Here is a 26,885-nt window from a genome sequence, read left to right as displayed (position 1 = left end):
CTGAAGCTCTGCTAATATTCCTGTCTACCAGCAAAAGACTGCATCAGCCATCCCCTTAAGTTAGCAGCCAACTTCTTTCCTGGTAAAGTGACCAAAGCATTTTTCTAAACAGACTGAATCTTCACAACACTATGAAGAATACAGACAGACATCCATCCAACCTTGTAGCTCTAACTCCCTTTAAAGTATGCCAACCAGGAAAGAAAGAAAAAAATAATAATAATAGTTACTATCATTTCAGATGCCCACTTTCCAGGACCTTTGAAATAAACTCTTATCAGTTGCTCATCTGAATTCTTCCTCCTGTGGCAGTTCTGCTCAAACCAAGCATTTTGGAAAACTCTGAAGGGAGAATGCAGATTTTCTCAGAAATCTCTCTTTTATATATTTGGGGCAGGACTTTCAAGGCCTGCTCCCACTGAAGGCATCAGAAAATTTGCTGAACTTCAACATATGATAAGTTAGGCCAGTGAATGTATTACTTTTCTTTCTTCTCTCCCTCCATCCTGGTGAACAACAGGCCCAAAGGTTTGTGTAGAAATTCCTTTACACATTGCCGCACCTTTAAAGGATCTGAGGTAAGTGCTGCATATCACATATGCAGAAATTGCAGAGTTTCCACTACAAGTGGGATACAGTTTTGCACTGAAAGAATAAATGAAAGCACTGAGGGAAGGGGTCTTGATGAAAATGCCATGTAGTGGTATATGTCAAACACGGGATGAGGCTCCTGTGAGTTGAATCTCTGATGGGCAAAGCCTCCTGATTTTGCCCAGGCTTGTCCAAAAACCTAGCTCAATTATCATCATCAATAAAAAGCCAAAGGCATTTTATCTACAAGGTAGTGAATGCCTCCTCTCAAAAGAGGGAGTTCCATGATAAGAGCTAATCTAAAACACCCGAGGAATGCAAACTATTTTCTCAGTTGTAAAAACACGACAGAATTGCACAAATGCAAGTTAAAGCAACTACTGGTAACCTCACACTTCTCCTACATGGAGCTCTCCAACTGAGCCTGGGTGAAGGCCCAACCAGTGTCCACTGGGTAGCTACACCTTGAACTGATGGAGTCCCAAAGGAGGACATCGCTTTCTTGTACCTTCACAAGCTATTTCCATTCACCTTGTTTTCCAAGTTCAGAAAGGCAGCACAAGGCCATCACCAAAGTAGCTTGGGCCATTTCAATGGGGAAGTCAGAAAATCAGTTCATAGTATTTTGTAGAGAGCTGCCAGACAGCCAGCAAGGCAGCTCATCCTGGTTGGTCAGGTCACCTAAAAGTTGCAGAAAACCATGGGTTTTATCCTTCGAGTTACAGTGTAGTTTTCTGAAATTTCTGTAGACAAAGCTTACCCATGTTACACCACACAGACACTAATCTGCCTGCATGAGTGTTGATTTTTAGATGGGTCACACTGCCTGTTACTAATTTTTTTCCCACTTTCTCTTCTGCACGAGTAACATTTGCAGCCTATAGATGTACAAGAATTCCATGGCAGTCGGTACACTACCATTTGACAATATTTTCTTTGAAAGGCCCACTCACTGAGTTAACAAGACCTAGCTACCTTCCAAAACTGGTCCCAGTGTTTGTCACAGTCAGACAGATGACTATCATTCAGTTGAAGAATTTAGAAATATTTGCAATAAGTACACAAATTGGAAAGTCTTCTTTGTCCATTAAAGCACATACTAGAAATCGCTGATCATCATATAACTGAATTGACTAGTAACTAATACCAGTGCTTCTCAAATGAAGCCTGACTGCCATTTCTGTTCTTCCCTAAAACAGCCACAGCCACAGCAGAGCATGCCTCAACACATTAAAACATCACCACGCTTCATTTCTGTGAAAGATTTTAAGTCCCAAACAAACTTTCTGTGAAGCCTGATCATATACAAAAGTACAGTATTTCAATTCCACCTGCATTGCCATTAACTAGAACCACCACAGTGGAGCACAGAAATCCTTACAGTGGGCCAGATCACCAGCCCGCTACCCTGTTCCTAGCAGCAGCTTACCCACGTCTCCAGAAGACATAAGAAACATCACACCAGACACTTGTAGCATGATCTGTCCTAAGGGAAATTTCTTAATCCCTGTCAGATAATGGTTGATTTATGCCCTGGAGCACCATAGTTAACATCCCTTCAGCTGTAGCTGTAGCTGTTCCTCCCATCCCTACAAAGAGTTCATTTTTCTTTTTTAATCCTACTAGGCTGTTGGTTTATATGTTCTCCTTCAACAATAAGTATTACCATTATTTGTATTAAAAAAATAACGATTTACCTGTATTATATATGCTGCCTTTCAAACTACACCCTATACCTAGTCAATGCATTGTACCAAAGGGTAATTATCGCTTATTAATATCAAATATTTATTTTGCACATATATATCCTACCTCCTCTAAGTGGTACCATTGACACAAAGCTACACTCATATTTTCAGTTCAACTTCATATGAATATTTTTCAATCTCTTTTCTTTGATAGGAGATCATGAATTCAGTATTCCAGCTGAATTTGAACACTGGTTTAATAATCTCCTTTGCATTATTAACGCAGCATTTCACAACAACTGCGGTCGTTTTTTTCTGCCTGATGCTAAGCATTAAGGAGGTGCACAGGTTCAAATAAAATACTGTTGAAGTCTTTCTCCCCACCTTAATATATAGTTAATTTACAATCCAGTAACATGAACAAGTAACTTGATTATTACCTCCAACATGCATATTCTTGAATTTATCAACATCATCTGCTGTGCTTCCCTTTTACCCAGCTTTCTTGGATTCCCTTTCCAGTCTTCTTCAATCTTGCCTAATCCAAATACTTTTGCATCATTAGCAAGTTTTGGCACACCATCATTCATCTAGTTTATTAGATCACCAACATACATGTTCACCACCCTCTTTTCAGAGAGTTGTTTCTACATCACATGGTAATTTAAGGTTTACTGACAAAAAAAAAAAAGAAAAGGTATTCTTAGTCATAAAGGAGATCATTTCAGCTAGGTACCGGTGAAATAAACAGGAAAAGTACATTCTTTGAGAACTAGGAAGCAGAGTTGCAACTTCAAAAAGTCTTGCATGGTGTTGAGCAAAGCTTGGTATCTAAACTCCTTACATTAGCAAAACACAAGAATGCCCCACACTACAAAACATCACATCGGGGTTGTAGGACAGTGTTTTCTCCTGGATATCACCCATTCAACATTCCACACATCTTCTCCCTCAAGAAAAATCCTTTGTTTAGAAATCCTTCTCAGTATCAGTTAAATTCATGCTTAATTAAAACTAAGTTTGTAGTCTCTTAGGTTGTATCTTCCTAGTTTTTTTGAGAAGCTGTTCATTTATAGTTGATTATAACATGTACAACTGCTTATTATGATAGCAATGATAGCAGAAAACGTATTTTAAAACAAATATGCATGCTTCTTTCACATACTTTGTGCTGCATCATAGTCTTGCACCCTTAATTCCAGGTGGCACTTCTAGCATTGATAAGTCTGACCTTGAGAAACGCTTTGAAGAGCATTCTTGAAGCCTTATTTACTTTCCTCTGCATCTAAAGCCAAAAATACCAATCGATATTGCTCAGAAGACATTGCATTTGCATAGTCACATTACTTTCATTTGACCACCATCTCATTTTGGTAGTTCCCTAAGACTAGGCTAAATTCCATGATGGTATGCACTGAAAGTTGAAGATAAAGAAATTAAGTGCTCCTAATCCTTGATCCTTCACACAAAGCCATCCTTGAATTCATAAAATGTTTTTAAAATGTTCAATTATATGTTAACAAATAAAAAACAGCAACAGATTTAGTGGCAATCATACTCATCAATTCAAAAGAAAAATTTCTCAACCATGCTACCTTAAAAGTATTGTTTTTATTGATTCCTTTATTTCTTACATACCAAAGCACAAGCCATGAATAAGCAGATTAAAATTACCTAAAGGTTTACATAAACCTTCAGAGGTACAAGCAGAAGAAAAGGATGATGGGTATAGGTTTAACAAGGAAAGCCCAATCTGATTTTTATGTAAAAATTAATAATTTCAACCATTTTGACAAGTTCTTCTTATTTGTGAAAAGCTGTACCCTATTACATCTTTTGGCTTTAAAAATTTCAACAAGCTTCAATGTTGTGTTCTGGTTGCTTATCACTACAAAACCATTGGATGGGTTCACAGAAGAAAAAGTAAGTTCTCTATGAAGAATGGGCTGTCAAACCAAATGCCACCAAGAGACAGGAAAAAAAAAAAGAAAGCAAGCATCCTGATAATGTGCACAAACCAAAAGTAAAGATGTATTATAAACCTGTCTAAATCAACTTCCACTATTTCATGAAAGGGATGAAGACTGAGTCAACTAAAGTCCCATCAAGCACCGAACATCAACTTTCCAACACTTGAACATTCAACTCAGTCCTTTCAGACTCCAGAGTCCTCCCCACTCCTCTTGCCAAAAGAAAGACGACAGGGGAAGAGCTCCTGCTCCAAGGCCTATTCCGACATTTGCGAGGAGCCTCATCCCAGCAGAGCATGCGAGATGTCATCTTGTACGTCACCTCGTCAGTTCCAAGCTCACTGCACACAAACCAGAAGGGTGTGTAGGAGCCCTGAGCAGAAGCTGGGCACCCTGCAGGACAGACTGCACTCACTTTTCAGACAAAATTTCAGAGAATTTTATGCAGATTCCTTGCAGGAGGAGCAACATCTACAGTGGCACAGCGCGTTACCAATCCGCTCTTGTGGAATTCCACAAAGGACAACAGGCCAAGGCGCGCTGCGCTTGTGGTGGACTTGGACATGAAAAAGACTTTTACGGCACCTGCTCTGCATAAAAATTAAGCCTTTATCAAAGTCTCCTTGTAATTGAGCTGGATACACATACACAAATATATTACATACTAAATATTATAGCCTAGCTCCTGCAAAGACTTGCATACATGTTTATCATTACATATATAAAAGAAATTCCACGGTTTCAAAAGCTGTATTTGTGAAGATGAATTTAAGCACACGGGTGAGTCTTTGCAGGACTAAGACAGACCTATAAGCCACTGAGCAGCAACATCTCCTGAGAACTTAGTACGATTTGCACATCACCAGCAGTTTATAACCCCCCCTCAGTTGGCTAACCCTTGGAACAGGGAAGGACTTGCTTCCAGCTGAGGAGCTGCTGTTAAAGTTCACTTCTCGCACCGCACACGCCTATGCTAAAATCAAATCCGAATTAAAATGAGCTACTTGAGTAACATTTAATCAAACACAGCCTCATTGGATACGAGAGGAAAGAGAATGATGAGCAGGCCCTTTGGCTGTAGTGGTAGCAAGCAAACAGAGAAAAAGCAAACAGCACAGTTACCAGAAGTATGTAACTTTTTTTTTTCTTTTTAATAATAAATACTTTATTCAAGATTAGAGGAGCCACCAGTGGCCAAGACAATTTTCTAAGTGTGCAAGAGCAGATTTATTTCATAGAAAGCCATTCCGTGCCTATGTTGTGATAACTGACTCACAGGCTTCTGCTGGACAAGAATGACCAGGAGAGCAGTCAGGCATTAGCATTAACACTGATTGCTAATTAACCCCCACGAACAACACTGCTCCTATTACAGAAGCATATAAAAGGCCTGCTTAAAACTGTTTGTCCAAAGCAGACACAAAACCTCAATTTGCTCACAGATCAGCCCTGCAGCCCTCCCCCTGGCCTTGGTCTGCACCACTGCATCCTCCGAGACTGCACGCTGCCAGTCCTGCTTTCAAGCTTGTCGTACACGAATGCCACGGTGGAAAGTCTCTGCCAGAGATTTTGGGGAACGCCTGTTAGCTGGCGGGCCGTTCTTTGAGTCCTAAGTTTCGCAGAGCTCCCGACTTTTGTATCACAACCCATTAGATACACACAAGTGCCCTCTGCCTGTAAGCAGCTCTGGCACAGCCTCCCGAAGAAACCAAGAGGAGTTGAAGAAAGCCCTGCCAACAGCAGAACAGGGCCTACAGCTTACTTACATTCCTATAACATCAACACATGCTTTATGCTGTGCTCCGTAATGAGGGCTGGATGTCAGATACGGACCCCCAAAGGGAAGCACGAGGGCTGTGTCACCTGCATGCCACGACACCCCTGGACGGACGAGTGGCCCCATCAGGGCTGTCTCCCCCCAGAAAAACCCCTCGTGATACAGAGGTTGGCAGGTGGCAGCTTCTGATAGGGGGGAGCCATTTTAGAGGCATATTCCCCAAACTCCGAGGGGCTCCACCACCTAACAGCATTTCTTCAATAACCCAAGCCAGCAGTGATTATCTACAGAGAGATTTAGCAGGCAAAAAAATAAATAAAGAAGCAGCTTCAGGTAGAAGTATGCCTTCCAACTACGGCACCAGGCTAGGTGCCAAAACCCCCAGAAAACTTTCTGGGCGACAGCGCGTTGAACCGCAGCCCTGCCGGCCGCCTCTTGCTCGCACCCCGCTGCGGGCACAGCCGGCTGGAGGGACGGATGCTCGCCACGGCGGCCGGACACAAAAAAAGGGGGGGCTGAAAGCGCCTGGACCGTGCTCCGGGACCCCCCGAGCAACAAAGGCCGCGGCGGGACGGCGAGGGGGGAGCGGCGGGCACAGCGCACCGCCGAGCCGCCGGGCGCCCCCCGGCCGAGCCCGGCTGCGTTGGTCGCTGCCCCCCGAGCCCTGCCGCCGAGCCGGGCCGCTCCCGAGGCGGCGCTGAGCCCCGAGCCCTCGGCTCCTTACCTGCTGGGCGGCTCCGGCTCTGCGGCTGCGGGCGGGGAGCAGCGGCGAGGCCGCTCCCCGGGGCGCTGGGGAGGGAGAGCCGCTCCCGCCGCCCCGGCCCGGCCACGGCGGGGAACTTCGGCGGGGCGGCGGCGCCCGGAGCTCCTGCTGCCGCCCGCGGGGTGCGGGACGGAGGGAGGCGGGCAGGGAGGCAGGGAAGGAGGCAGGGAAGGAGGGAAGGAGGCAGGCGGCAGGGCGGGGACGGGCGGCCCGCGGGGGCGAGCCGGAGGCGGCGGGGCCAGGGCCGGGGCCGGGGCGGCGCGGTGCGGGGAGTCACGGCGCAGGAATGCCAGGAATGTGGGGCGGCCGCTGAGACGTCGGGGACACGACTTGGGATTTCTTTTTTTTTTTTTTTTTTTTTTAAACACTCTCCCCACCCTCCCTTTAGGAAAGAGGAGGGCTGAAGCCCCCCCGGAGGAGGGAAGAGGAGGGAGGAAGAGGAGGGCGCACGCCGCTGCCAATGGGGGCGGCTGCCCCGAGCAGCCCTCCCCGGGCGCGGACAGCGCTGAGGGTTTGGGGCCGGCCCGCGGCGCCTCCCCGCCCCTTCTCCGCCTCCCCGGGCCGGCAGGGACCGGCCGGGACGAGCCCTCGAAGCTCCTGTCCGCCCCCGGGCAGCTGGCTGCGCATCTCCGGCAGCCTCGCCTTGGGCACACGGCGGCTGCTCCCCGCGGAGCTCGCTCCGCCGAGCCTCCCTCGCCTGTGGCTCCCCGCAGAGCAGGGAGAGAGGCCGCTGTGGGGTCATCGTGCCGTGCTGGGGCGCGGGGTGGGTAAAACATGGTGCTGCTTTGAAGCAGGAAGGGTGCCCCGGTGCTTGGCAGACACGGGCATGGCCTCCCGGAGTGGGCATCGCCTCCCAAAGTGGGTATGGCCTCCTGACACAGGCACGGCCTCCCAACATGATCAAGAGTTCCCAACACGGTCAAGGCTTCCCAACACGGTCAAGGCTTCCCAACGCCTGCTTCGAGAGAGCGCACCAAGGGGCAGAGCACATGGGGCTAGGGAAGCAAGCAGTGCCCTCACAAAGGTTGGGGCTACCTGGAGGCGTTGAATGGAGTGCAGTGGGCTTGAGTGGTGTGATTATTGGAAACGATGCGCACACACTCTTGCTTGTCATCGCTGGTGGCCAATTTGCAATTACTTTTGTGTTACATTACATTTACGTAAAATTATTCATATACCTGAAAGCATATAGGAATACTGTTACCAGCAGGCACCTGTAGAAATGTCAAATGCAGGCACGCTAAAACTGTGACAACAGAACTTGAAAACTTTTACAAATGTGAAATCTATGAAAAATAGCGATAAACGAGGAATGATGCTCCTTCTGAGTTCTGTGTATTTCTGCTACTTGTACACATAAGCAATATGTGAGCAGATTCATTGGAGTCCGGCTCACTTGGATTAATAATGGTAAGAGGATCAGGAGCTGAAAGAGGGAGAAATAGCACAGATTCTTGATTTTGATAGATAAGTAATTGTATTTAAATACCGTATGTGGAATCACAGGCCTATGCCTTACCTCTGGCATAATATTATTATAATTACATTTTGCAAGGAAAGTCCTTTTCATCTAAGACTCTCAAACATTTTACAAACACCACACCTTAATGAAGTAATTATCCCCATTTTACGTACGGCTACACTGAGGCACTGAGAAGTGACACATTTAAGATTTCAGCTTGAATTATACCTGACCACATATAGATACAGAACTATGAGTAGCAATCTGGAAGCAACATCAGGTGTCAGAATGAGATGATAAGATGGAGCATAGAGCTGCTGTGCTCTGAATTTTTTGCGGTTCAACTTTGTGCCAGTAAACGGCTTCTTCCTAGTGAGTGGAAGGTTGCATGAGAGGGTAGCATGCTTCAAAACTAAGGCTGAACTTGTTAGGCTCCTTTCAGGCTTTCCCCACACTGTGGGAGGTATAAGGTCTTTGTCTTTTAAGACGGTAAAGATTGACTTTTGCAGCTATGCCTCAACGTGGTGTGCTGGCTGCCTGAAGTCTTCCAGCTGAACTTGTGGTTTAGCAGCCAGTCACTTTTACTTTCACAGGTCTCCCTGCATTTGAAGAAAACTTATTTAGTTACCTTCACTGTAAATAATGTTAGAAGAAGCATAAACGTCCTGACAGGTGAAAGTTCTGGAGAGGAGATTTTATGTATCAGCTATCAGCAGTGCAGTTCCCTAGAATAAATAAAAACAGCCAAAATAAATACACATTATTTGTCAGCAAGAGCTTTTACTAAAAGGTCAGCTCAACAGACTCTACAAAATGAAATGTGTTTCAAAGTTAGCAACCAAGAGAAGCTTCTGAAACTCGGAATACTGAAGACAATTACTTTTTTCATGAGAGTACTTAACGCAATGATTAATGTCTATATGAAACTCTCAGACTGTAGCAGTAGGTGCTTTAGAAATACAGAATTTCACAGACATCATAGTCAGTTACTGCATAGAATCTTCTATAAGGAAGTTTATTATGTTGGTGCTACTGTCCCTTTCCAGGACTGTTGATACCTTGAACCTTTAAGTATATCTTTGTTTTCCAAGAGCTGCTAGGAACATATGACTCTGGTTAAAACAGAGTGGCTTCATAAAATACGAAAACTTATTTAGGTGTTTCTCATGCTGCTTCAGGAATGTCATGTTAAAATGATACAAATCATTCAACTGGTTCCAAACCTCTATGCTTGTTCAAATTTGTCCAGAAAACTGACAGGTTAATCTTCTATCAGTCATCTGTAGGCTGGATTATGTATTGTCTTCTTATGCCACTAGGGAATCATGTTACAGCATTATTATTATGATTATTATTATTATTTGCTGAAAAGGTGACAATTCTAAATAATATTTAGAGACTATTGACTTACTATGATTTATGGAATTTACCTCCAAAACATTGCCTCTGCCCTGGTGTAAGTTAATTTTTGTATTGGTTCCTCCTACAGCTTCATTGGGATTATTATACTAAGATGCTCTATGGAATGGTAGAGTAGATGGGGAAAAAAATATTGACACAGGACTGCACCTCAGCTACCTTAGCTACTAGTCTTCTGTGAGATATTGGGCATGTAGCAGCACATCCCTGTACCGTAGTTTTCTTCTCTGAAAATTGAGTTAATGATAGTGATCTTAAGAAAGTGTGTTTTGATTTGCAGATGAAAGCACTCTATAGGAGATAGACATTACTTAAAAAAAAAAAAAGTCCAAATAATGGATTTGACAGGCTTGAATGTTGTCTCAAAACCCTTCTGAAAATTCTTAGCCCAGCACCATTCAGCTTGACCAAATGGTTAACTATCAGCAGAGAAAAATTGATTTTATGTGGGTCAAAATACAGTATGCTTTTATAACGTCAGTGTTATCTGAAGAGTCATGTGCAATTCAATTTGAAGTGTCTTAGCACCTTGCTAGCAAGACCTGTATTAAACATATTTTGAATGTGTTTAAACTGAGGCTAGAGCAATTCTTGAGTCTTGTTATAACATGGAAAAATCTCAGTCCTTGTTGGTTGGTGAAACCATGTCATAACCTGTTTTGTATAAAACTGTCTTTAAACTGTGCTTAAGCAACAGCTGGTGGTTTCTCCTGTGAACAGTAGATGATGTTTAATTAGCCCTACAGTCATCTACATTACAATCAAATCAAAGAATGCAGTTGCAACACATTCCCAATTTGTATTGTAAATGTGACCCTAACTGTGTTCCTAAAATCTCTGTCATGTGCAACAAACAGCTGGGTACACTGACCTGATTGTAACATAAGCAGACACTTAGTGCACGAGTATAAATTCCCATTCCTAAAATCATATTTGTTCTTTTATAAACTGATACTTTTAATGTTTTAAGCTTACCTCAAGGAAAAAAAAAAGTTTACTTCTCTAGTATTCTCTGCTCTCATTAATTATTCCATTTAATAGAGCTTCTCAAAGTCATCTCTTAGAAAAGGAATTTGGATTACGCAATCTTGGAAAACAAACCTGTTGCCACCAAGCATGAGCTAACATGTTGTAGTACTCTACAGCTTATCACAAGCAAGCCAGCACCCAGTTTTGTAGACCAGAAAAAGTCTTGGTTGATTATCTGTGCAAATAAACTATGCTGTGTTGAATATTCTAATTTGCTTATAGTCTGCCTGAGGACTTACTGAATACCTGTGCCTGTTTTTAGCTCTTCAGTAAGAGTTGTAAAATTAAAAACTTTTAGCATTTGTCAGTGAAATAATGAACTTTCGATTCCATGGTTGTAAGCACTCCAAATGGGATTGACATAAGCAATGTACCTCTCTATGCATCTGTTTCTGCTCTCCAAGGTAAAACAGTCTAATTTTTAGGACAGAATGAGTGACATTTTTTTCCATTTTCACAGCTTAGCAATTTGAGTACTTTTAGATGTATCATTTACAATGGCCATTAGGCCATTAAGATTTCTGAGAATGGTGGTCTCCTGAGGAAAAAATAAAGTCAAATAAAATAAAATGACTAGCTTTTAACAGAAGATCATTTAACTAATTTAGGATTATTATGATAAACCTAAGTGCATAATTTCCTGCTCTGTTATGTAATACACTCTATACGTGCGTATAACATCTGCCTGAATGGCGGGAGAGCAAGTCTACAGCAGGTATAAATAAAAGCAATCAATTGCCTATCAAAAATTATTAGCTTATAGCTTTAGGACCCAGTTCTTCAATGTAATTTATCACAGATGTGTAGCTTCAGCTCTTTTGTAAGTCCATGGGACTTAGCAGCATGCCTAGAAGTCAGCATACGCAACTGATTTGTAGATATTTTACCTGCTGCTCACTTCTGATAATCATAATCTTTATTTATGTCTCGGCATGGATTTGGATGTCTGATTGCGGGCACCCAGGTTTGAAAATATTTAATTGCCACTCCAGGATAAATGGTTTCTTGAGAAAGCAAAGAGCTAATGTCATAATCGTAAGTCTGTTTTTGGGACTGTCACAAACTTGTGTAACTTTAATTGAGCCATTAATGTTTGCTATCTCTGTGAAATGGACACAAGATCATGCTTGTATATGAGAGTACTGTAAAACTCTGAATTTTAAGACTTTCTGAAATCAACAGCAAAGAGCTCTGTTAAAGAATAATGCTTCAGCTATGTGTACTTCAGCTTTTTAAATACTATGTATTGTTTCTGACAAAGCCCTAATACTCATTCTCACTTTTGGTTGAAACTCAGAAAAAGTTTCCTGTCAGAGTAATTTTAGAGTGTTGAGAGGTGCATATAAGATTATTTTCTATGTTATCATTTCATGATACATTCTATACCTTGGAAAAATTTAAAACTCACACAAACATTTTCCTGTAAAGAATTAATACAAAAATGACATGAGAAATACCAGTAAAACTGTTGAAATTTAGACTTGGAAGAGGTAAGGAGATCAACTGATAACTGAAGTCATTGAAATGTAACACGCTGTCATCTTCTCCTTGCATATTTATTTATTCTATTGGATCACTACTGCATGTGGTTCATGGACTATGGTTGTTTGAGATGGGTTTCCCACTGCAATTAGCTGAGCGAGTTTTCAGTCACCCTAGAACTTGCCTGCAAAAATGGCAGAAGTAATGCTGAGGTGGTTAAGATGCGTGTAAGATAATGGCATACTTTTGTCTTATCTCGTCAACCTTTTAACAGGAAAACATTGGAAGATTTTGGAGACAGCATTAAGATAGGCAGAGGCTAAGAACTGCTTTGGTTAGTTTGTCATGAACTCTGTAAAGTGACATTCTTAATTGTTTCACTGATAAAAGATTGGAGCAGTAGATAAACACAATAGAAAGCAAGTACAGATTTTCAGATAATAGCTACATAAAAGTAATACAAAACTTTTATATGTATATTAAAATAAAGGTTTTATATATATATATACACACATATGTATAGGCCATAAAAAAAGAGAAACAGAGTATAGGCTCAAGGCTTTAATGTAGGTAGTTCATGGGAACAGGATGTTCAAACGGAGATTAGACACAGCAAGGACAGCCATGACAAATGATCAAGAACTCGAGAGAACAGAAGAGTCAGTGAAGAAGGGAAACTCAGACTTTTGAAGGCAACCTGGCAGATGAGAGCCACATATCATGGTGAGAGTTGCCTTTACGGAAAACAGAAATAGGAAATTGGAACAAAAAAAAGTGAAGAAAAGAGTTAAAGAGGTTAAAGAGAGGAAATTACTGAAGATTAACCAAAGAAAAACTGATCTAGAGAGTCCCAACAAGAGAAAGAGGTAATGTACATGTCAGCATATAATTTCCATGTGCCTCACTGAAGAAAAAGACAAGTGAGGGTTAAAGATGGAATGAGGCAGAGATGGCTATGAAAGGTGAATGCCTTTCAGATTATATATAGTGCAGTTTTTTCTTAATCACTTTTCTTTTGCTTGAACAGAATGATACTTGGAGTAGATGTACCTGTGTACAGTTAAGAATACAGTCCTAACAAAAACAGGGGTGAAAGGAGGTACAATTTATGGAGCCATGAAAGTCAGGGAGGAGTGAGCCATAAAGGAAATAGGATCCTGTCTAACCAATGCCCCCTGAAACCTGATTACTAGTTGCCTGTAAGACATTGCACCATTCGATAGTACAATTAATATATTTTTAAGTTTAGTGTCTGTAGTATGAAAGATTTGCTTGGTATTGCCGTTTCTAGATGGCAGCAGAATTATATAAAAAGAGGGGATTCACCATTAAGAAAAAAAAAAAAGAGTTCCAATCTTATTTACAGCTCAGTAACTGGTAATTAGAAGCCCTAGACAATACGGACTTGATGTGTTATATCATAATGTAATTGCTGCAATTATTTATCATTTTCTTCATGTACGTGCACATTAGTTCTCTAAGTGTTATGCTAATGGATGTATTCAGTCTCTTGCAAAGAATGGTTTTAGAACAGGGAGGAAAGGCATAAATACCTTTTCACTACTGTAACAGCATCGCAATAGCTGTAAATCACAGTTGTTCAGGTCAAGACAGTATGCGTGCACTTTAATTAGCATTTCTTTTATCTGTTTGCTTTCTTCCTCCACCCTTCCAATATAGTAACAAACATTAAACAACTAACACTCCCCTTCATTTTCAGTTATTTATATAGCTAAATAAGTTTACTATTGCTTGTGCTAATGAGCACAATCTGTGCTCATCTGTGTAACAGCTCAGCAGCTTTAAATTCAGAAGATATCACTGCTGCAGAAGTTTGTAGACTATAAAAAAATCACAATCATACTACATTCTATGCAAAGTTCAGAGAATATTTTCCAGTGTTGAAAATCGTTCAGAGTAATTGCTCTTAGTATGCAAGAGAAACTTAAATGAAAGCAGAAGCTGTAAAATAGTATTATCCCTGCAAAACACGCAAGTTCTGAAGAATGCATTTACTATGGGAAAAAAAATCTTGATATCATTTATGTGAGGTGTTAGGGATAAAAGCATGGGAATTTAGGGTCTTGATACGTAATATTTTGACTGATCTAAGTTGTCACCACAGTCCTGCCCACTCTCACCTGTATATCCCTGCTCTATCTGTTTGGCTGGATACCCAGTTGAGCTGCACTTACCCGATCGCACAGTGCAGCAGTTCGGAACCCCAAGCTGTATACAGGCTGATGCTACCAGAAAGGTCCTTGGCTAGTATTACGCTCACCAGTTTAACCGTCCCTCCTAGCAGCTCAGATGAGCACCAAAGCCATCATAAAGGAGCAGGTGGGAAACAGGAGGGAGTGCAGGAATGTGGCAACGTCGCCTTGAGGTGTTTTAAACTGCCTTGGAGCCGCACCCATGGGTTCCTGTCCAGCACCTGGATGTGATTCACTGTGTCACCTCAGACAAGCCAGGTAACCTCAGTCACCTCTTCAGTCCTCGGAAACCTACCCACTGGTGTTTAGTAGGCTACACTGATGATGCGATCACCAAACAGAGCAGCTGTAGGTATTTTAGCCACTAGCACATCCATCCCTAGCACTGGTGTCACTTCGAGCACTTCAGTAGCAGTTTCCCTCAGGAGGTAAGAAATGCTGTAGTTCTCACTAGAGAAATGCTCCATTCCTTTTGTGAACAAAGCTATGGTTTATCTTAATTAATTTAATTAATTATTTTATAGTTTTTCTTAATTAACTGTAAAAAAAAAATGTTTAGGTCAGTTCAGCCTTTTCAGAGAGCTTAAAACCAGACAGTTAACAAAAGGTGTTAAGGCTCTCTATGCATCCTAATGGTGCCTTTGTATTCATTCTGATCACTGAATAGGGTATGGGTTCTGTTGAGAAACATAATCATACGAAGAAGGATAAAATTAAAACAAGGGTATATGAGCAATCAAGCACTGTATTTTACAACAGTTGCTCGCTGGGGTTTATTAGTACAGACTTAACCTTGCCACTCCAGTACTAACACCTAAACTGCTAACTTCTCAGTTACCTACGCGCATTGGCAGAGATGGAGAATTTCATTTTCCAGAGGCAAGAAGCATCACTTAGTACAGGGTGGGGTTTGGGTGAGGCTAAAGGAAAAGATCTGTCTTTCTTTTCTTTCACTGGCAGCCTGGCAGAGCTTTTGCCTCTCTAGTGCCTGACAGGAAAGCTGGGAAATTACAACCATGTCAGATGTGAAGAGCCTGGTCCATTTCTTTCTTTCTTTGTCTGGGTCAAGGGGAATGCTCCAGCTCCTCAGGTGCTCTTTGATGAGTGTGCGTGTGTGCATATATGTAAATATATATATATATACACACATGGAGACACACATGAAATAGGCTTTACCTGAAAGATTCCAAGTCTGGCAGGGTGGAATATGGGGAAAATCTCTATCTGGTTTCTGCTCCTTGTAGTGTCCAAGCAGAGTGGGTTTTTCTCATGAGAAGTCCTTTCCCTTTTCCCTTTTCCCTTTCCCTTTCCCTTTCTTCACTCCATTGTGTGCTCTGACATAAGATGCAGGATATGAATACAACCTCTAGTGGGTTTTGTATTCTACTTGCTATTTTCACTTTTTCTTGAAATCATAGTAAGGAGTGCAGGTGAGAAAAGTAAACAGTGATTTTTAACATTTGGAAAGATCTGAATGGAATTTCAAGGACAAAGAAAAGCCACTTCACAAGGCTGAACTAGTTCTCTCCCTCCTCAAAATCATGGGGTGCTCCAAATCAGAGAATTCTGAGAGGCTCTTAGAAAGATATCAGGAATTCTAGCTAATAGAGAGTAATAGAAATAATTAAAAGTGTTAGGCAAGCTGATGGTTGCTACTAACACCCTTCGTAACTAGTTATTTCTAATTGTATTTGACTTACTCTTGTATCTTACACTTTAATGTTACATTTACTAGTAGTTTTGTATCTTACATTTATTTCCATTTACTAATATACACAATACAATACTTACGAAGCTATTGTGCAAAATAAGGTTTATACAGCAAAAGAAAAGCAAGTTTCTGTACCCTTCATGAGTCCTTTTAACTTTCATGTTAATTAATTGCAGGGATTGTCAAATAAATGATGTCAAATATAAAATAACTCATTTTCTAATTTATTATCCACAGAAACCCAGAATGATTTTGACCCTTGCTAGGAACAGGCTTCAGAACAACTCTTCACACATCTTTAAGTTTACAACAGTGCTCAGGTTTCTTTTTTTAATCTTGGATATTCAGGCATTCATCAGACTGCATCTTAAAAGCTCTGTATATATCAGCTGCTATTTTTTGTGCCTTGCCAGAACCCTGAAGGCTGTCTCTACTCTTTTACTCTCCTTCTGAAAAATACACCACCAGTCTTAGAAGTCAAAGCGGTTTCACTGATGCCCTTCCTCCCTGTCCACCATGTGAAAGATCCCCTTTGGCTCCTACTGGTCCTGGGCCTTCCCAAACCACTTGCCAGCACTTCATGTGCAGTTTCCCACTCCTCCACCAGCTCCTACCTCTCTGCCCGCTGCCCTCTCCCCTCAGCAGCACCTGCAGCCATAAATCTGAGTGCCTCAATGTCATCACTGACTTCTCTAGCTTGCTGTTTATCAAACCTCAGTTGCCAAGACGTGTTTCAGACGGATCGTTTCCATCAGTTTGATGTCTTGTTGCTTCCTTCTGGGGCTATAGGTTTTACACCAAGGCTGTCCCGAAACCCGAAGCCCCCTGCCCAGGGCCTGGTGGGGAGCACGGAGGCCAAGGCTTTCACAGCTCTGCAGCCCCACAACCTCCCCTGCCACCATTTGCACCCCACGGATTGTGTTGTCCCCTTGTTGGACCAGACGATTTTGGAGGTTTTTCCAACCCTAATGATTCTAGGATTCTGTTTTAGGGCAGAATAAGTGCAGCAGCGAGCTGACTTAACCTCCCATCCCTCAAAGAGCCACCAAACCCCAGCAGCTGAATCAGGGAGGTGGTGGTATCACCGTCCCTGGGGGTGTTTAAGGAAGGGTTGGACGTGGTGCTTAGGGACATGGTTTAGGGGGTGACATTGGTGGTAGGGGGACAGTTGGACCAGATGGTGTTGGAGGTGTTGTCCAACCCTAATGGTTCTATGATTCTAAGCCACTCCATAATGCTTCTGTAGGGCTTTATTCCTAGCTAACCGATTATCATCGGGATACTGCTGGAATACTTTTTATTTTTTGACGCTTTTTCAAACCACAGGTTCCCGCTGGATAGCGAAAGCTCACGCTGACGAGCCTTCCCCCGGCCGTTACCCGCCGGCCCTCACCGCCCCCCCGCCCCGCCTCCTCCAGCAGCGTTTGAACGCTCCCGAAGCGACCAACCCGGAGCGCCGGCGGCCGGGGCGCTGCTCTCCCATTGCCGGGGAGGCGGGGATAGCGCGGGGGGTAGGGGGAAATCACAAACGGGCGGCGGGGCGGCGGCAGGTTCGAAGGGCAGCTGGGTGGTGGCGGCGAGACGACAGGGGACAGGGGGCTCTGTCACGGAGCGGGCGGGGGCGGCTGCTGCTGCCGGCCGGTGCTGCCCCGAGCCGTGAGGTGGGGCTGGGGGGCCACGGGGGAGGCAGGGGATTTGCTCGGGTCGAGCCCCGAGAGGCGTGTGGCTGTCAGGAGCCTGGGACGGGCTGCGGCTGTTGGTGGTCCCTGCGTGAGGGGGGGCTGAGGTAACCGCCGCCAGGTGGGTGCTGGGCGAGCGGCGGGCTTAATGCAGTGTAAGCGTCGGGATAAGGTGCTAATAAACGGCTTCTGAAGGGTGTCAGTCACATGCATCTGTGAGAATAGAAACTCTGTTCTTGTCAAGGGGATTGATTAAGGTGGATTTCCTAAATCTCATCTTATTTTGACACATCTGTCTCATTAGGACCTAATATTAAAAGTTGCTGCTTGGTGGCCTACAATTCAAGATTGTACAATACTTCATTCTAACTACTGCTAATCTTAAAAAAGCAATTTATTTAAATGAGAGGCATATTTGATATCTGTCAAGGTCTAATTGTGCTTTCTTTTGTTCCAGGTGTAGCAACCACCCATTTGTGTAAAAGAAAAACCCAGTCAGTATGAGTTGGGTTGTGGAGGAGTGGAAAGAAGGCCTGTCCCCTCGAGTTCTTCAGAAGATTCATGAGCTGGAAAGTCAAGTTGACAGGCTTAAAAAGGAGCGTCAGCAAAGACAGTTCCAGTTAGAGTCTCTGGAGGTAGCTTTGGAAAAACAGAAACAGAAGGTAATGGAGGTACTATGGTCGCTTCCCTACAATGCCATTCTGCAAGCCAAACATGATTATAAAACTTTGTGATCTCTGTTGTTATAAAGTGATTTTGGTTTGTTTCTTTCCACTGACTGAAAAGGTAATGTAGAAATACAAACTGCTTATCTTCATCATTCTTTCGTAGCTGTTCATCATATTTGTTAAGTTCTCATTGACTCTTAAGGTCATTACTGCCTTTTATCAGTGTTTGGCATGGCTGTTGATGTCCAGATGTTTGTTTACTTAGAGGCCTTCTTCCAGGCTTTGCTTTGTGACTAAGAAAAACATTTCTTTATTGTTATGCTTGTTAAAAATCTTGACAATAACTAGGCCTCTCCTCTATCACAGAGCCACACAATCGATGGCCTCTTACTGTTTCTCCTTGCCTGTGTGCACCTATTTGTCTTATCTGTTACTTTAGATTGTGTGCATCTCATTTCTGTTTTTAGAGACTATTTTAGGATGTTTTTTGACAAATTTTGGCTCATCTGGCTCTACACTGTCAACTCTCTAGCCCTCCTTGTCAGGGTCCTCCTGTGTCTCAGTCAGGAGTAATCCATTTGACTGAATTCTGCTTTGTAATGTTTGAATAGGGTTTAGAGACAATTGACAAAGGTTGCCTTTTACTCCTGTTAGCTGTTACAGTTTTCTAGTAAAACTCAAGCCTAGTAGTTTACCTTGACTTTTTTCCTGTGACTTTTCCAGGTTCTTGTCTCATCTTGTCTCAACTGCCGTGCTCCCCAAACAAAAAGAAGGGTTGTATTCAAATAGGTGTGTTTTAAAACTCCTAGAATCAGCAGCTAATACTAGCTAATACTTAATACTTATCAGCTGAAAGCAAAGCTGAATGGAATTCTGGAGTCCTTAATTCCCAGTGGCTACTGCTGAGCAGCAGGTGGCTGTAGTTTCTCTCAGAAGCTGGAGAGGAGGCAGAGCAAGTCTCTGCTGTCTGTCTCTATTTACAATTTAAAAGCTGTGACCCTTGATAATTGTTGTGCATCTTCTGTTTAGCGAATCAAGGTATTTTGATTGCTAAAGCTGATAGATGTGAAGGAGCAGTGAGACAATCATTGAGGAGTGATTCAGCGTAGACTAGTATTTAAGGTCTAATGAATTCTTGATGAGACTGTGTCTAGTCAGTAAATAGAAGTTGTTTGAGTGTTTCTGTGATGGAGTTGAATTCTAAGAAATGTTTTTTGTTTATACCTAAGAATATTTGAACAGTGTGTATATCTGAGGCTTTCAGTGCTGTTAGGGTTTTTGAAAGATTATGAAGAAAATAGCATATAAACTGTAACTGTTACTTTAAATTGAGCAAAGACTTGAGACAATTTTGAAATGGTCCCTATTCCTAATAGGTTGAAAATGAAAAAAATGAAGCTGCAACTCAGAAGAGAGAGAACCAGAGCTTGATGGAATTGTGCGATAGTCTCGACAAGGCAAAGCAGAAAATTTCACATGACCTTAAAGTAAAAGAATCTCAAATCAACATTCAATCAGGGCAGCTGAATGACAGCAAGAAAGAAATTGAAAGACTAGAACAGGAACTGAAAAGGTGAGGACTTGCTTTGTCTCTAATATAAAAACTGTTTTCTTATGTTTTGCTGACTTCTCACTTGTGTGTTTTCACACATGCATGCACAGGCATCTACATAAGTCTCTGTGCCACTTGAAGCAGTAAGCACCTATGGTTCCTGTTAAATTTGGGGGAATTCTGTAATACCATGTGAAAAGAATCCACTCGTTCTGGGATAACAACAACAGAAGTTGTTAGTATAAATAAGAATCAAACACCTCAACTCCCCTGGAACAGAAATATCTTTGGTTAGATAGGAAACACCACCTTTGCATTAATATGTGTCCTGTGCAACTGTACTGTTGTGTAGCTGTGATTCCAGATAGTTGTTTGCATTATTTCTTGATCTATTGTGTATTACATTGAAGCTGATGAATGATACCTCACCTTATAAGCAAGACCAGTTATGTGGCACTGTGACAAGAGGTGTGTGCTGGGTATAGAGAATCATACAATATTCTCAGTTGGAATGGACCCACAAGTATCATCAAGTCCAACTCCTGGCTCCACACAGGACTGCCCAAAAAACAGGCCTTATGTCTGAGAGCCTTGTCCAAATGCTTCCTGAACTCCAACAGGCTTAGTGCCATGACCACTGCCCTGGGGAGCCTGTTCCAGTGCCCGACCGCCCTCTGGGTGCAGAACCTTTCCCTAACAGCCAGCCTGACCCTCCCCTGTCCCAGCTCCATGCCATCCCATCGGGTCCTGTCTCTGTCCCCAGAGAGCAGAGCTCAGCGCCTGCCCCTCCGCTCCCCTTGTGAGGGAGCTGCAGGCCGCCATGAGGCCTCCCCTCAGCCTGCTCTGCTCTGGGCTGAACAAACCAAGGGACCTCAGCTGCTCCTTATACGTCTTCCCCTCTAGGCCCTTCACCAGCTTTGTAGCCTTTGGACACCCTTTAATACTTGTATGTACTTATGCACCACTACTGTGCTGCCCAAAACTGCACGCAGTACTCAATGTGAGGCTGCACCAGAGCAGAGCAGGACAATCCTTCCCTTGACCGGCTGGCAGTGCTGTGCTTGGTGCACCCCAGGACACAGTTGGCCTTGGCTGCCAGGGCACACTACTGGCTCATTCAACTTGCTGTTGACCAGAACCCCCAGTTCCATTTCTGTGGGGCTGCTCTCCAGCCTCTCGGTCCCCCGTCTGCGCATGTATCTAGCGTTGCTCTGTCCCAGGCGCAGAATCTGGCACTTGTTAAATTTTGCATGGTTGCTAATTGCCCACCCCTTTAATTTGTCAAGATCTCTCTGTAAGGTCTCTCTAGCCTCAAGGGAGTCAACAGCTCCTCCTGATACAGTATCATCAGTAAGCTTAGTATGCATTTGAGTCCTGCATCTCGATAATTTATAGAAACATTAAAGAGAACTGGCCCTGAAGTGGAGCTCTGGGGAACACGACTAGTTTTATCACATTTAGTATAATCCAATTTACTCTAACCCTTTGAGCTGCACCTGTCAGAGGTGGAATGTAATTCATGCAGTAAAAGAATCTTCTATAATGCAGACATCTAGAATTTATCATCTGAGGATGCTTACACAAATGGAACAGTTGTCAGTAATGAAGTGAACATCATCATCTGTTAAACGTGTTCCTATACTAGAGCTGCACTGTTCTTGAATAAAAGAATTTCTGAAACTGTGTGTGTCAGTAGGGCTGAGTGTCCTGCCCCCATGATAAACTGTTGTGCTGATAATAGTAAAGCAGAGTTAGCAGAGTTACTGCCTCAGAGAGCGATAAGACTTCTTAACATTTATTTTCTTCATGGTCTGAAATGTGTTTACTTCCTTTAATTGTTGGAAGGTACACCTCTTACTGTCCCAATAAAGTAAATAAAGAGGGAGCTGCATTGCACTTCCTGTTTTTTCCCTTTGCACTTTTTTGTCATCTTTTCACAGTTAGGGCAAACTAAGGAAACTTGAGATATTTGACTGTTGTGAGAAGATTCTAAATTTTAACAACAATTTATGACATGCAGAAACAATGACTTTGTGCAAGGAATTGCTGAGATCCATTGAGGAAGAATCCAGTGTCATTCAGCAGGGTTGTTAGAACCACACTGATGAAATATAGAGCAAACCTGCTGTAAAAGGCTGGCCCTGAGAGGTTACAGGCCAAGGATGTCACATTTTTCCATTTCCAAAACCATGCAGAAAGCTTAGTTTACTGAATTCTCTGCTTTCCTTTATAGTTCTTTGCGTAGCTGTCCACTACAATAGATTACGTGTAGCTTGACCCCGGCTATCAGTTTTGACCTTGTATTTGCTTCTGGTTTATCCTAACTGATCGCTTACCGCTTTGTAGCACCTGACAACCCCCTGGGAGAAGAATCTTTGGTGTTGCCCTATAAAATGGAGGGGAGAATGGAGTAGGAAGCTGTGGAGCCACTAATGTGATGGGCTGCAGCCTTGAACCATTGCATGATCCACCTGGGCTTGCTGGGCAGGACCAAAGTTGCTGTTCCTTTGGCTGCAGTTCTTGTGTGTAACTTCCCAACTAGTGATGTGGTTTTCGTGGCTGAGCTTGTAATCCTTCATGCTCACAAAAATGAGTTGGAAATTGATTCTAATGCCAAATTGATTTTGAAACTAAGCACTTGAAATCATATTTATTTGTGTATTTCAGGCTCTTAAAAATAGATAATTGACTTTCTAGTTTCCATTAGTAATTTCTCCTTCTGCTTCTTTCCTAAACAGATACAAATGTGAGCTTGAGAGAAGTCAGCAAGCGTTGATTGCAGGAGACTCGTCATTCAGTGGTACTCCACAGAAAAATTTAACTACTCCTTTAACACCAGTTCAAAGTCATAATGGTAAATGAATTTTTCTACATCTAGCACAGATAGCCAATTGTCAGATCCCTTGGAAGGTGGGAGAGATTTTTTGAATATTACACTTAGGTACTGAGTCGCCTAGTCCATACTGCGTAGCTTATTATGAGAGTGCCCAGTTTGTAACACTGTAAATTCCAAGGTCAAAAAATATTAGTGCAGATTGAACTGTTACTGCAAATATTACATCTTTTCAGCACTACATTGATGGGCATGGAATAACAATAGGAATATTTATCAACAGACCGCAGCAATTTTTTGCATGCTTGTTCCTAGTGTTAGTTCCCTTCACGTAGCGAAGAGCGAATTTCTTCTCTTTCATGCACTGCAGGTGCTTTAACTAAAGTTCAATCAACAGTCATTTGTTTTCTTTAGGAGATTATTTTTGTCTTAGAATATTATTGTGCATAATAATCTGCACAATTAAAACAAAACCTCTGTATCCACTTCAAAGCATCACTTCTATCTTCAAATTAGTGACATCAAATAGATTTAAAATATTTGAATGAACTGGAAAAACGAGAGGAAGATTCCGTAACAGGAGAACTGTTATGTAGCCAGACACCTCAGTGCTGTATACACTGAAGAACTGCGATGGGTTCCACATTGAGAATGCTTTCTTTGCTGTGAACAAATGTTCTGTGTGTTTGGCATCTCAGTCTTGCTCCAGTTGCAAATCTGAGATATTTTCGTGTATTCTTGTTTCTTTTAATTCCCTTATACATATCCAAAAAGGGGTGCAGGACTGGCGATGTCAGGTATTCCAGATTCCACACAGAAGTGTGGCCTTCCTGAAGTAAGGATTAGGTTAAAGTAACTATTTAAAATGGTGTTGTTGCAAGAGTTTGTTTTCATTGAAAGCTGGTGTGTTAAATTATTTCAGATGTTACAAAGTATTCTAGTTCTAGGTCTTTTTTTGGAAGATGTAGAATTATTTACAAATTCAAGAAAAGGGAAGCAAGACTTGTTTTAGACTAATATACTCTTTTAAAAATTTCAACAAAAGAATCCTGTCCAATACCTATTACATTTGAAAGTTGCTCAAGGAAAAGATCCAGCCTTATTTTCTGTTTCTTAATAATGTTAATGCTACTGGGCTAGTAGTGTAAAGTTATATATACATATATATACACACACACAATATCTGTATGTATGTGCATGTATCATTAAATATATACACGTTTTTGAAAGTGAAAAAATATAGATACATGTTCATTATTATATGCGTTATATACATTTTTCTATATATATTACATATTGTCAAAAAAGCACGGAAATGAACTCTGGCATTGAATCCTTACTTTTAGCAGTTGTGTTTTCATTCTAATGTCAAGTTCCACGTATGCCACAGGTGTACTTTTGAGGACATAAATTGCTAAAAATATTTTTATATGTAATTCTTTCTTCCTCATGATCTGATGCTTCTGACAGCTGTTCATTTTCATCACTCCTGTGATAGGAAGAGGCTAGAAAAGATTACCTGTATACTAAGTTGTATTATGAAAAAGTATTCATCATGTCTTTGTAGATGCTAAGTTTGAAGAATTAGAAGAAAAATACAAGAAAGAAGTAGAAGAAAGAAAAAAGCTAGAATTAGAACTGAGAACCATCCAGAATAACGTAAGTATCTTTTGAAAATAATACGTTAGGTCTAAGAAAGTTACAACTGCTTAAACTTGGAAAATGGAGTGGAAATTAAGTGAAATATATTCTGCATCACTTCAAGTACAATTAATATATATGTATTAAAAAGATTAATGAGTGTGTCCTGCCATTCAAAAGTAATCTATAGCCAGCATAATTGAATAGCAAAGGAAAGAAGGATATTAAAAATGAAAACACATCTTTCAAAACCTAGAAGTCTTGGGCAGTCAAGGACAAGTGAAAACAGTGCCAGTTTTGACAATTTAAATATGATAAAATAGTAAAATAGCTTTGAAAAGATTACAAGAAATAATTTACTCAGCAAGCAAAAAATAGTAAATTTTTTAAATGTGTAAGTAGTAGCAAGTATCTTAGAGGATCTCAGAGGCCAATAGATGATGAAGATATAAAGGTTCTCATTGAGAACAAGAAGCTGAAATCTTTTTGGCTTGGTATTTACTCTTTAAAGGCTAAGATATATATCTCAAAGCCTTTCTTTATGTTGTTTGAATATGTGGCATAGACTCAAATTGAAAAGCCAGAAGAATCTTAAAAGAAATTGATAAAATGAACAGTACTAAAAAAAACCCCCACCAGATACAGACAATATTTACCAATGAATTGATACAGCACTCTGAAGTGGGACTGCTGATTTCATTCTCCTCTTGGCACTAGCAGGTGGCAAGGGTGATACCAGTTTTTAGAAAGGCTTGCAGTACCCGTTCCTGGGAATGTAGTTTACGAAGGCCAACTTTTGTCCTGGACAAAATTTTGTCCTGGAAAAATTGTTAGAAACTTAAACAAAACAAAACAAATGTATTTAAATGTAAAACAAAATAAATGTATTGATGCATGTGTATATATAATATATGGAGAAAAGATCAACTGTTTATTATTTGTGAAGGTAAATAATGCCTCATATTTTCAGAGGTGTATGGTTCTGGTTTTTGTTTTTCTTAGAGTAAATCAGAGAACAAGTGTGATTAATTCAATGTAATATTACTGGATATCCAAAATGCTTTGAAAAAAAACTAAACTGCTTTGATAAGGCAGAGTTCCTCTTGTGAATTCCGGTAAAGATTGAGGACTAGGAATAAACGGTCAGTTTCTGCAGCTGGGGAGTGATCAACAGTGGAGCCTGAAAAGGATGAGTGCAGAGAACAGTGCTATTCAGTGTATTTGGTAACTATCTGAAAAAGTGTTGAACAAGATGGCTGAAGACCACACGATTTTATTATAGTACATTGCAATAGCTAAGATATCAAGTTAAATTCAGCATCAGAAATGTGAAGTAACGCACCTGGAAAACATAATCTGAACACTGCATACCTGATACACTCCGGCTCCAAATTTGGTGAAAATATTCTAGGCAGTAATTCTGTTATTATTGTGGCTAGATCTCTGGAAACTTCAATATTGCGTTCAACAATGGTGACAAAGAATTATTTTATTTGAAAAAACTAATGGGGAAAAATTTTTTCCCGTGTTCCCTGCATGTTCCACAATTCTGGTCATCTCATCTGAAAACAGGTATAGTAGAACAGGATGGTTCAAAGATGAGTGAGGGTCAAGAGAGGAAACAGAAAATGGTCATTTTTCTATTTTTGTAAGGCACAATAACAGTACCAGCTTTGCAGAATTTGAACAAAAACTATTTAATGTTATGCAGTGTTAAATGACAGAACTCTTTGTCACAGAGTACTGTAAAAAAACAAAATACAGACAGATCCAAAAGGGAAAATACAGGTGAAGCATTTCAGTAAAAATTAATTCCTTTAATTTCCAGGTTTCAAACATCTGTCTCAGGAACTCAGGAAATTTAAATGGCACATCAGGGGAATGATTACCTTGTTTATTGTTAGGTTTTTATGTTCCCTGTCCATAAAAAATATATTTTATAAGATTGGAGACAGTATCCTGGGCTATAATAAGTTTCTGGTCCTAGCACAGCTGTTCCTACATGACAATATATTCTCTGGTTGGACTGAGAAGTCAGACTGGGCATTACCTGGTTTAGGGCATTACTTTAAAAAAAATAGTAAATAGGAGGCATTTGAAAATCCATTTTAAAAACACAGTTAGGGGCATTATTGTCTGAGTTTTTTTCATTTAAAACATTTATAGGAGGGAAAAAAATTAGATTTGGACTGTCGCTAATTTTTCTTTGCAAAGAGGTTATAAGCTGGCACCTAGCATTTTCTGTTACTGTGATTTTGGCTATTCTGTGCATAAAGGTTTAAATAACTGAGTATGTTCTGAATTTACCTGTGTTTGTTCGGAATAAATATGGGGCAGATATCAGATATGTTAGTCTAGACTTATTTCTTGCAGCTTGCTTGTGTCAGAAATTGCCTGTTAGAATGTA

At 41.4% G+C, this 26,885-nt stretch overlaps 2 protein-coding genes across 4 annotated transcripts in view; one reads left to right on the top strand and one right to left on the bottom strand.

Moving 5' to 3' along the window:
- Window positions 1–6,975, bottom strand: part of PTPN14 (protein tyrosine phosphatase non-receptor type 14) — a 116,311-nt gene extending 109,336 nt beyond the window's left edge. For all 3 annotated transcript variants that reach the window (XM_040554224.1, XM_040554223.1, XM_040554222.1), the window contains exon 1: window positions 6,751–6,975. The gene's annotated coding sequence lies outside the window, so the exon portion shown is untranslated. The remainder of the gene's footprint in view (window positions 1–6,750) is intronic.
- A 10,646-nt stretch (window positions 6,976–17,621) lies between these two features.
- CENPF (centromere protein F) overlaps window positions 17,622–26,885 on the top strand; it is a 42,514-nt gene continuing 33,250 nt past the window's right edge. The window contains exons 1-6 of the mRNA XM_040552604.1: window positions 17,622–17,655; window positions 18,089–18,131; window positions 18,242–18,446; window positions 19,829–20,025; window positions 22,743–22,858; window positions 24,405–24,496. Coding sequence (XP_040408538.1) covers window positions 18,285–18,446; window positions 19,829–20,025; window positions 22,743–22,858; window positions 24,405–24,496 — 567 coding nt within the window. The 5' untranslated portion in view covers window positions 17,622–17,655; window positions 18,089–18,131; window positions 18,242–18,284. The remainder of the gene's footprint in view (window positions 17,656–18,088; window positions 18,132–18,241; window positions 18,447–19,828; window positions 20,026–22,742; window positions 22,859–24,404; window positions 24,497–26,885) is intronic.

Source organism: Cygnus olor, chromosome 3, assembly GCF_009769625.2.
Source record: "Cygnus olor isolate bCygOlo1 chromosome 3, bCygOlo1.pri.v2, whole genome shotgun sequence".
Taxonomy (NCBI): domain Eukaryota; kingdom Metazoa; phylum Chordata; class Aves; order Anseriformes; family Anatidae; genus Cygnus; species Cygnus olor.
The sequence above is the reverse complement of the archived record's forward strand: the minus strand, read 5'-3'. Positions and strand labels throughout refer to the sequence as shown.